The 12,201-nt window shown below is 37.6% G+C and overlaps 1 protein-coding gene across 1 annotated transcript; it reads left to right on the top strand.

Moving 5' to 3' along the window:
• The first annotated feature begins 5,544 nt into the window (after positions 1-5,544).
• Positions 5,545-11,419, top strand: LOC116637991 (beta-defensin 130B-like). The gene is made up of 2 exons (XM_032413713.1): positions 5,545-5,694; positions 11,076-11,419. Exons 1-2 carry the CDS (start codon positions 5,637-5,639, stop codon positions 11,255-11,257), a joined length of 240 nt encoding a protein of 79 aa, XP_032269604.1. The 5' UTR covers positions 5,545-5,636; the 3' UTR covers positions 11,258-11,419.
• Positions 11,420-12,201: the final 782 nt, after the last annotated feature.

Below are 12,201 nucleotides of genomic sequence, written 5' to 3'. Positions count from 1 at the left end.
ACTGCTCTGTAGAAATGTTTTTTATTTTGCTGGATTTATTGCCCTGTAAAAAACCTCCAGACATAAGACTGTTGCTTAAAATTTTTGATAGGTATTGTGAACAGGTTAGTAAATCCTTATTTATTTACTAGTTTGCTGAGTTTTTAATCATAAATCGATGTCGATGTTGTCATCTGTTAGTGCTGTATGTGTGGAGATGATCAAACATTTTCTCTTTTCTCAGTCTGTTGGTAGGCTGAAATATATTGATTAATTTTTGAATGTTGTAACAATCTTGTATTCCTAGAAAATACCCCATTTGGTTAAAATATATTATCCTCTGGATACACTGATGAGTTAAATTTGCTAAAATTTTATAAATGACCCTTGCATTCATGAGAGATAGTATCTATTTTAAATTTTATTTTCTTGAAAGACTTTGCCCTGTTTTGGATTAATATACAACTGGCTTCAAAACAAAACAAAACAAAAACAACCAAAATTAGTTGGTAAGTCTTCTCTTACATTCTAATTTATGGAAGATTTTTGCATAATTGGTATTATTTATTCCTTAAAAGCTTGAAAAACTACACTTAACAATGACACTCTCTGATCTTGAATTTTCTTTGCTGAAATGCTTTAAATTGCACATTAGATTTCTTTAATAAATATAGGACTGTTCATGTTACCTACAACTTCTTAAGTAAGCTTTGGTAGTTTGGGTTTTTCAAGAAATTTGTCTATTTTAAGTAAGTTACAGGTTTCCCCCACTATCCCCAAATAGAGTATTCCTATGAAACCTTTTGTAAGCTAAAATAGCATAAAATAACGAAAAACCCCTTCTTGTTGAAAGGTCACATTACTCTACTTTCCTTTTATGAAAGACCTACATTAGTACAGGAGTGGCTTTTTTTTTTTTTTTTAGTAAAAGTAAAAATCCTCTTCAGGTTTCTTTTGGTTAGGTACTAATGTATAATAGACTCTAAACTAAAAATGGTTTAAAGAGACAAAGAAAGTCATTATATAATGATAAATAGGTCAGCCCATCAAAACAATATAAAAATCATAAATATTTAAGCACTCAACATCAGAACACCAAAATATATATAGCAGTAACTAACAGAACTAAAAGGAGAAATAAACAGCAAGACAGTAAGTTTGGGGCTTTAATATCCCACTCGTAACAATGAATAGATCATCCACACAGAGAATCATTATGGAAATACTGGATTTGAACAATGCTATAGACCACATGGACCTAACAGACATACATAGAACATTCTATCTGACAACAGCAGAATACACATTCTTTCAGGTGCACATGGAAAATTTACTGGCATACCATATGTTAGGCCATAAAACAAGTAAGTATTAGTAAGTTCAAGAAGACTGAAAACATGCCAAGTATCTTCTCTGACCACAGTGGTATAAAACTCAAAATTAGTAACAGGGGGAAAACTGATGAATACAGAAAAATTAAACAATACTCTCCTGAATAGTCAATAATCAAAGAAGAAATTAAAGGGGAGATTTAAAAATATCTTGAGAGAAATAAAATGGAGACACAACACAAGAAAACTTATGGGATGTGGCAAAACCAGTTTTAAGAAGGAAGTTCATAGCAATAAACATCTATATTAAGAAACAAGAAAGAACTCAAATAAACACTCTAACATCACACCTCGAAGAACTAAAAAAAGAAGAACAAACTAAGCCCAACGTTAGCAGAAGGAAGGACATAATAAAGATTAAGGCATAGATAAATGAAATAGAGAACAGGAAAACAATAGAAAAGATTAACCAAACTGAGAGTTGCTTCTTTGAAAAGATAAAATTGATAAAGCTTTAGCTAGACTAAACAAGGGAAAAAGAGAGAGGATCCATCAACAAAATTATAAATGAGAGGAGACATTACAATTGGAAACAGAAATAAAGAGGATCATAAGGGGCTACTGTGACAACTATACTCTAAAAAATTGGACAACCTAGGGGCGCCTGGGTGGCTCAGTCGGTTAAGTGTCTGCCTTTGGCTCGGGTCATGATCCCGGGGTCCTGGGATAGAGCCCCACATCGGGCCCCCTGCTCAGTGGAAAGTCTCTTTCTCTCTTTCCCTCTGCTGCTCCCCCTGCTTATGTGCTCGCTCGTATGCTCTCTCTCTTTCTCTCCATCTCTGTCAAATACATAAAATCTTTAAAAAATAAAAAATAAAAAATCAGACAACCTAGAAGAAATGGATAAATTCTTAGAAACATACAACCTACCAAGACTGAATCAGGACGAGATAGAAAATCTTAACAAACCAATTACTAGTAAGGACATTGAATCAGTAAACAAATGAAGAAAACCCATAACCAGATAGCTTCACTGGTGGATTTTACCAAATATTTAAAGAAGAATTAATGACAATCCTCCTAAACTCTTCCAAAAAATCAAAGAGGAGGAAATACTCCCAAACTCATTTGACAAGGTCATCATTACCCTGATATCAAAGCCAGAAAATAACACAAGACTACAGGCCAATATCCCTGATGAAGATAGATGCAAAAATTTTCAATGAAATACTAGCAAACTGAATTCAGCAGTACATTAAAAGAATCATTCACCATGGTCACATAGGAGTTTTCTCTGGGATGTAAGCATGGTTCATGACATGCAAATTAATAGATGTGACATATCAAATTAGAAGAATGAAAGATAAAAACCATATGCTCATCTCAATAGATGCAGAAAGAGCATTTGTCAAAATTTTATATCCATTCATGACAAAAAAAAAAAAAAAAAAACGTAACAAATTAGGAATAGACAAAGTAGTTCAACATAATAAAGGCCATATGTGACAAACCCACAGCCAACATCATCCTCAATGATGAAAGGTTGCAAGCTTTCTGCCTAAGATCAGGAACAAGACAAGAATGCCCACTTTTTCCACTCATATTCAACACAGTACCAGAAACCCTAGCCAGAGCCATCAGGTAAGAAAAAATAAAAGGCAGTCAGAATTGGAAAGGAACAAGTAAAATTATTTCTATTTGCAGATTACAAGATTTTATATACAGAAAATCCTGAGGACTCCACAAAAAACTGTTAGATCAAGTTAGCAAATTCAGTAAAGTCGTACAAAATCAACATAAAAATTCAGTAGCATTTCCATGCACCAACAAAAAATTATCTGAAAAAGAAAATGATTCTATTCACAATAGCATCAAAACCAAAAAATAATAAAGTACTTTTTGCAGAAAAATAGACACATAGACCAATGAAAGAGAATAGAGAGTCCAGAAATAAACCCCTGCATATACAGTCAACGAGTATATGAGAAGGAAGCCAAGAACATTCAGTGGGGAAATGATAGTCTCTTCAATAAATGGTGTTGGGAAAACTGGATAGCTACATGGAGAACAATGAAATTGGACTCCTATCTTACAGCACTCAAAAATTAACTCAGAATGGACTGGACTTAAAATAAGACCAGCTACTGTAAAATTTCTAAAAGAAAACATAGGGGAAAAGCTCCTTGACATTCGTCTTGGCAGTGACGTTTTTGGATATGACACCAAAAATACTAGCAGCAAAAGCAAAAATCAACAAGCGGGACCACATTAAACTACAAAGCTCTGCACAGCAAAAGAAATAATCAACAAAATGAAAAGGCAACCTATGGAATGGGAGAAAACATTTGCAAACCATATATCAGATAAGGGGGTAATATGTATGCACATATAAATATATAAAGAACTCACTCAACTCAATAACAAAAAAAAAAAAAAAAAAAGCAATTGAATTGAAAAAAATGAGCAGAGGAAGTGAACAGACATTTTTCCAAAGAAGACATGTAAATGGCCAGTAACTTACCTGAAGAGTTCCCAGCATCACTAATCATCAGGAAATGCAAATCAAAACCACAAAGAGAGATTATCTGTGACCCCTGGGACAAGGGCTGTCATCAAGAAGACAGGAGATAACAAGTGTTGGGAAGATATGGGGAACAGGGAGCCCCGGTGCACGGCCGGCAGTATGCAAAATCGTTTAGCCACTCTGGAGACAGAGTGGAGGTTCCTCAGAAAACTAAAAACAGAAATACCATATGACCCAGCAGTCCCACTTGTGGGTATCTATCCAAAGGAACCGAAAACAGGAATTTGAAGAGGTATGTGCACTCCCATGTTTATTTCAGCGTTATTCACAATAGCCAAGATATAGAAACAACCTAAGTATCCATAAACAGATAAAGAAAATGTGGTGTGTGTGTGTATATATATACATATATATTTATATATATATGTATATATACAATAAAATATTATATTATTCAGTCATGAGAAAAAATGAAATCCTGCCATTTGCAACAACATGGATGGACTTTGAAGGCATTGTGCTAAGTGAGATAAGTCAGACAGAGAAAGGAAATATTATATGATATCACTTACATGTGCAATCTAAAAAAGCTGAACTCAAAAAAACAGACTATAATGGTGGTTACCAGGGACTGGAGCCTGGGGGGAATTGGGGAGATGTTATTTAAGGGTACCGACTTACAACAAGCAAGTATGTTCTGGAGATCTAATGCACAGCATAGTGATTACAGTCAATAATACTGTATTGTAAACTTCAAAGTTACTAAGAGACTAGATCTTAACTGTTCTCACCACAAGAAAGAAATGATGATTGTGTGACCTGATAGAGGTGTTAACTAACACTATGGTGGTAATCATATCACAACATATAAATGCATTAAATCAACTCACTGTACATCTTCAATCTTGGCATGTTATATGTCAATTATAAAAAATAAATTAAATAATAACACACTAACAAAAGACATGAAATGAAAAAATAATTTAGATAAATGTATCATTAAGCCATTGATCAGTGGGTAAATTAGTTTCAGAAGACTTGGTTTTAGGTCAATTAATTCTTGGCCAAAGGCATGTTCTTAGATTTTCAACACATTGATTCTATATGGAGGGGCATGGTGAGAGGTTGGGAAGTCTCTTGAAGCTGTATGCAATCTTTTGACAATAAATGGTTATTGAAGAAATAGTGTGCTCTTTATCTTTGTCTTTTAACTCTCCTGATCTCACCATCCTTGTCATGTGGGACAGTTACACAAAGGATTAAAAATAGATGAAAAAACATTAGGTTTCAGTGTGATCTAAGCTTATTTACCTTCCAGATACTATTAAGAACATCGTACGTATATGACACTAGTCTCTTTTTTCAGGAATAACTTAAAAATGCAACTTCTTCTTTTTTTAAAAACGGTCCTTAGGCAATTGTCTTATCCTTATTGTGGAAAAGAGTGTATTGTGGAAAAGTTCCCTTGCAAGTCAGAGTACTTTTGGTGACAAAGACTTTACACTCAAAGGACCTTACTTCTTGGCCTCCTCCAAAAAACGACTGGCCAAAGGCCCTGGCCTCTGGGGAATTTGAGATCCAATAAGAAAAGTAAAGGGTTAACCATCTGGTTTCCTGTAATTAGGTTAATTTGTCACCAAATTTAGAGACTCCAGGGTTTGGAAATATTCCAACGGAAGTTGTTTTATTTTCTTACTTGTTAAGCTTCACTGACCAAAAGGAACCTCAGTCCCCCAGAAGTAAATAAAAGGCCCTGTGTTTCACTATCCCTGATCACTCACCTTTCTACTGGGCATTCCACCATGAGACTCCATTCCCTTCTTTCTGTGCTCTTCCTCTTTGTGACTATAATACCAAAAGGTAAGACGGTGAATAATTGTAGGTTTCTTAGGAGATGGTGAATAACTGTGGGTTTCTTAGGAGGTCCACTGGGATGCTCAATGATACTGTGGCGATTTTAACTCAGACCCTAATGCTCAGCCTTAGGGAATCAGAAGTCCATCATGATCATCTCCCTTAGAACTGATGAGGCCAAAAATGTAAAACCAAAGATTTCCATCAACAGAAAATGAGATCCAAGAGCTCCATGCTTAGAAAGTAGGGCCCAAATAAAGATAGAGGTGGAGAAGCTGTGACATATGACTTAAGGCTTAGCAAACAAATCAAGTAGCCTTTACCAGGCCCCAATCTCCAAAAAGGAGAGTGCAAATGGCAGCTCTTGGTTTAAACTTGGCTAGTGAATGGAAGTGATGTAGAGTCTACTGGTGAGGAATATTTGTGAAGGGTAAAAGTTAGGTCCTTAAGACAGAGCTCCACAAGAAAGGATTGCATTAAGTTATAAAAAAGCAACAGGGAGTAGGGGAATTTGGAAAAAGCATAAACAGTGGAATAAAGCATCAGCGGCAAAATTTTAAGCATAGGAAAAATATGAAGAAAGCAGTTTAAGAATATGAGTTATATTTTTAGGACCCATGATTCAGAAGTTTGAATATGAAAATGTAGAATCAAAGGAAAAGGAGAATGTGGTTATCTTCAGGCTGGTTCAACCAGATCCTCATAAGAACTGATAATTCCTCTCTCCACTGTTATGACAGGATGTTCGCAACTCTCGAAATAATGTCTGTGGTCATTAAACACAGATGAGGTCTGGATAACTCTCTTACTTTGTTGGTTCATCTCTAAGATTCTTTTAAGTATAATCAACAATACTCACTTGTTTGATCTTTGCCTACTCTGTGGCTTTCTTGGGATTTACCTGACATTCAGTTGTCTCCAACTGAAGGAGTGCACGGAATTCTCATTTGGTTCTCAGTTTTGTCACAAGAAGACACAGCTGCAGGGACACACACTTGCAGTGACATCTAATGGAAAATCATACAATGATCATGCCTTAAAATTAGAAGGCAATTTAATGGTGAATTCTTTAATTTTACAGATAAGAGAATCCATGTCTACATAAAAAATATGATTTTGCTGGTCGCACTGGTAGTGGCAACACTGCAGCTAGAACCATCTTTAATCTGGGTCAGTGTTGGTTCCATCAATCTGCAGGTGTGGATATGCCCATAAAATGTAACCCTGATTTCTCCCAGAGTTTTTACCTCAAAATCTCCTAACTAAATATTGAGGAATTTAAGGAGATCCCTATATTTCCTCTTTTGGAAGATATAATGTCTGTGAAACATCTTATTTCACTTACCTCCATATTCTTCCCTTCACTGTTTGAGCTAAGCATGCCAAATGGGCTAAATGTTCTGCCATTATTGTTGGCCTATTAATCCTAGTCTTTAGATTCCCCTGATCTGTGTTCCTTAAAATCAGATAAACTGCTCTCAATTCTGAAAGCATTTGCCATAAGAGAATTATGGCTGTACAGTTGATGAGTGAATAGGATTTGCTCATGCTTGCCCTCCACCATCTAAGCTAAATTCAGCTCAACGTAAATCACTGTCTCCTTCCCAAAGTCAGAGCCCGTGTTACTAGCTGGGTCTTTTTTTAAAAAAAAGGTTAACAAGGGACAGATCTCCTTGAAGTAGACTTTAGCCAAAACTCACCATTCTAGTGGGAAAAGGGACAACAATAGTTCGGGTGTATGAGGGAAGCACATTGAGAAAAAGGCTGTCCTGGGGCGAAGGCCAGAAATGATTTATGGTAAAATAGGATTCTAAGTAATCTAGGCCTAACATTTAAAGAAGTTAACACGATAATGACAAGACTGGATACTCACAAAAATAGTGCATCCAAAAGTAAGATAGTAGTAGATACTAGATAATCTAAAATAGACTGAAGCTAAGAGGTCTTAGAAGGAATAGAAGAGAGAGAATGTGTGTGGGGTCAGAGAGTACCTTATTGCATTCAATGGCAACAAATATTAACTGAGCACCTCTTATTATTCACACGCTGGGTCATTCACACCACACCCAGGATACGATGGAGTACAAAAGAAAGTGTCTTCCCACTATAGAAGACAGACATTAGTCAAATGATTACACAAATGAATATATAATTATAAATTTTAATAAGCATGATGGAGAGGAACAGAGTACTATGAGTGCCCCTAACATGTGGTCATTGTCTTGTTTGCAATGTTGGAGACTTCCTAGAGGCATGCCTTTTGAGCCCAAAACAGAAAGGTAAGTGTTAGTTGATGAATCGCTTGCGAGATGCAGTGAACACTGCTGGCAAAGGAGGATGCCAATGCAATGTCACTGATGGAGAAGAGAGCACAGTGTGCCAAGGAACTGCAAGAAGGCTGCCACGTTAGTTGGGTACAAACTAGCACTAGTTCGTACTAGAAAATGTGCCAGGCGTTTCATGGAATTATGTGAAAGGAGAAGTTGGCACCAAGGCTAAGTCTGTAGGGGGGCATTTTAAGAACAAGGAGGACAAGGCAGTCAGACTTTATACTTGGGTAATAGAAATTACTTATCTAAATCACACATGGGTTCTTGATTTATGCACACAAACTAGGCTTATGAATGGGTTCTCAGCAGCCTGCAAGCTTGACAGGTCCCCTTGACACATCTTCCCTTTGTTTCACCATTTCAATGGTCCTGTCCTCAGAGTCTGGCTTCCTGGTTCCACTGCAGAAGGAGTTTCAAATTTACAGTAGCTTCCTAATCCTGGGAGAATCTAATTCCTAATCTTGGGAGAATCATCTTTTGAGGTAAACACCTGGAATTAAGCCTGAGAAACCACTAGCAACTGTGTGAAAATAGAGAAAATGTATAAATAACAATCATAAGGAATTAGGAAATCAAAATTCCTAACTTTTCCATCTTATAATTCCTGTGACCTAATGGTAAATAAGCCAGATCTAGCTCTCTGTGGATTCTCTAAGTCATGATCATGCTCAGACTGTGCTCTCTCTCTCTGCCAAATAAATAAATAAAATATTTTTTAAAAATCAAATAAAAAAGGTCCCTGTTTTCATGAAGGAAATTTCCCCAAAGAAACTACATAATCTAAACAAGAAAATGTTGGTTTATCAACCTACAGTCCAATGAATATTAAGTGATCACTACTCGAGCATATATTTTCATATGTCTCTCAGAAAGAGTCCATGACATTCTAGAAAAGAATATATACATATTTTGCATATATGATATATATATGTAAGTTTATATACGTATGTGTATATATATACACACACACATGCATATATCTGCTTGAGAGTAGGGGCATAAAGAGGTTAGAATGGCATAATGCTTCCCTTTAAAAGATTTATTTATTTGAGAGAGAGAGAGACAGTGGGGGGAGGGGCTGAGGGAGAAGGATAGAGAGAATCTCAAGTAGACTCCTTGATGAGTGTGGATCCTGACTCAGGGCTCAATCCCACGACCCATGAGATCATGACCTGAGCCAAAATCACTAGTTGGACGCTCAACTGACTGAACCACCCAGGTGCCCCAGAATGGCATAACTCTTAAATTGATTGATTAGCCCCCTGAGAATTAAGACAATTATAACATTCTTCTTATACTGACTCTGGAGAATAACATAATATTTACACAGACCACATTGGACAGGAGCAGAGTACAGCTTGAACTCTATATTATCTACAGAAAAGAAAACTGCCAATCTATTTCTTAGCTGATAAAGTTCCAGGAAGTCCACCCCATCCAAACCCTGTTCCCCACCTCCCCCCACCACAAGAAATAGAACAGCTAATAACTCAATGAGTTCTTATGCTGATAAAATCATGTCTTTTTTGAGGTTAGATGTATGTTCTCTTATTTGGTCTTTATTTTAGTGTGATTCTAAGTTGTCCCCATTTCACATATGGAAATGTATGTTGTGATGCCGTATGAAGTAAGCACCTACATCTTCTTTTCCCAACAGCAATGATTAAATACGTATCCCTTCTCCCACTGCATCTAATATAACCATTATAACACATTAATATCATATAAATTCCCAAATCTATTAGATCATTCTCTTCAATTGTTCTATATATCTACTATTATGCCAGTGAGTGAAAATAAGTGTCAATTCTCTCCCTTCCCTATGAACCAGGTAATTTAATATTACCTTCTTGACTTGATGTAGTGCCTGGGCATGAACATATGCCCTAGTCAATGTTAGAAGGGAGATTATAACTCTTGGGCTTCCTGTTCAGATAACACCTCCTTAAATCAAGCTTCGTATTCAGTAGAGAGCACATCACTGGCAGGATGACTTGCTCTGATCCTTTTGATTCAAGCAAGAGGCATCTGCCAAGAAGAGAGAATGGTGCTACCCTAGACCACGGACCGTATCAGGAAGTTGAACTTTCCAGTACAATGCGTGACAAGACTACCCTGCTGCTTCTTACTTTCGTTAGGACACCTGAAAATGTCCCCATATGTTACACTGAGCACCTGGATGAGATTATCAGGGACTAATGTCTATTAATGAACATGAATAGAGTGTGTCTTTTATGTAAAGTCCACCGGGATCCACAGGGTAAAGAAGGAACCCTCATTACACCTGAAAGGCTACCGGAAGAACCCGAAGACTATAGGAAGCTCCTCCCTTGGGGTACACACTTAGTTACGTGCTTCTCAGTGGCCAAATGAATTAGAAAAACAGATACACTTAAGGAAATACTTTTCACCTTTTGAGAGAAATTCTTTTCATGTATCTACAGATAAGTGGTATTCGACAACATAGAAAATGTGTTGTTTGCCTAGTCCTGCAATGGGGAAATTAGGTAAGGTGGACTCTATAGGATTGGTGAACTCTCTATAAAAGGTGCTAGACACATTCCATAGGACAAGGATGCTATAAGCATGGATGGGGTTATCAGCACAGATAGGGAGACGGAAGGATGGATACTTCCTTTGAAATCGTGCTTTTTAGTGAAGGTATTGGCATTTGGTGCAGGACAGTTCACTAGGTGGGAAATCCAATAACCTTGTTCTTTACCCACTAAATACCAAGGATGCCTCCCCAGTCCTGGTGGCAACAATAAATCGATCCAACATTTCAAAATGCACTGCCCCAGATGAGGACAACTCTCTCGAAGCTTCTAGAAATCAGCCTGCCCACTCCAAGATGTGGATAGTCCTGCACTCTTAGCCCTCCTCCCCACAAAAAGCACCCCTTTTGCTGAAACACCTGATCTTTTCCAATAAGAAATACCATCTCTTCTATCCCAAGGCCATCCTTCTATAAATTTATTGCTCTGTGTGCATGACTGATAATTTGATGGTCATTTAATCTGCTGATGATTTAATGATGTCAAATCTCTTTCTGTGCAGCAAGGACTGGCGTTATTCCGGGGCAGAAACAGTGTGTTCTTTTGAAAGGGGTGTGCAAAGACGGAGGATGCACCACCATAGACGATACCATTGGTGAATGCAATGATGAGAAAAAGTGTTGTAGAAAGTGGTGGATATTTTTTCCCTATGCAACACCGGTACCCAAAGGAAAATCTCCTTAGTGGGAACAAACTAGAAGCCCTTCAAACTCCAGAACACACGGATAAGTTTTGCAGAGCCCTATTTAACCTGCCTTGTTTGTCTCCCTTGACTGGAAATAAATGTCCTAAATCCACATGTACTTATCCCTGGGGAATTTCTTCCTGATGCACATAAAAGCCTCTTAGGAACTACAAGACAAAACTACATAAGAGAGGAATCTCATGCCCTCAAGGTATTTATAGAACATTTCTTAAAAATGATAAAGATAGAAACTTGAAATAGGCAAAAAAGTAAGGATATGAAATAGCAGTAGGTTATGTTTGATCATCTCAAGTGGATTATCAACCTTCCACACCACCTGATTCTGGACAAATACCATCGCATGACTAATAGAGACTTCCGGGAGTGATGGGGATGAAGGTATCTTAGCCACGTAGTCTTGCAGACACTGCCCCTGGGAACTAGGCACACTGCACCAGTCTCAGCAACACTGGCCTGAGGCTGGCCTCCCCTCCTCGTCAGACAGCCCTGGGGGACAGAACAGGACAGCTGCTCCCGGCAAGTAGGCTCTCTGCTCAGGGGAGCTGGATTGCTGACGAGCTGAGAATCTAGCATGCCCTGGTAGTCCTTTCTAGATTCACCATCAGATAATTCCACCTGCTGGCTGGAATAATTCCCACCATAATCCTAATAATTCTGGATAATTTCTACTTTATGGCTAAGCAAATTCAAGGGCGAGAGGCCAGGAATGTTACATGACATGAGTTCCACAAAGATGGAAACAATTACCCCACAAACAAAATTCAAGGCTTTCTTTTCTTTTCTTTTTTAAGATTTTATCTATTTTATTTATTTGAGAGAGAGTGTGTGAGTGGAAGGGAGAGCGAGAGAGGATCTGAAGCAGGCTCCACGCTGAGCTCAGAGCCCGATGCGGGGCTCCATCCCACAACTGTGAGATCAGGAC

The sequence above is a fragment of the Phoca vitulina genome, unplaced genomic scaffold (assembly GCF_004348235.1).
Source record: "Phoca vitulina isolate PV1807 unplaced genomic scaffold, GSC_HSeal_1.0 scaffold15, whole genome shotgun sequence".
Classification (NCBI taxonomy): domain Eukaryota; kingdom Metazoa; phylum Chordata; class Mammalia; order Carnivora; family Phocidae; genus Phoca; species Phoca vitulina.
The sequence above is the reverse complement of the archived record's forward strand: the minus strand, read 5'-3'. Positions and strand labels throughout refer to the sequence as shown.

Bases quoted from the DNA above. Each gene is read 5' to 3' on its own strand.
- LOC116637991 (XM_032413713.1), top strand. From the start codon at position 5,637: ATGAGACTCCATTCCCTTCTTTCTGTGCTCTTCCTCTTTGTGACTATA. The intron at 5,695-11,075 runs GTAAGACGGTGA...CTTTCTGTGCAG, and splicing joins TGTGACTATAATACCAAAAG to CAAGGACTGGCGTTATTCCG.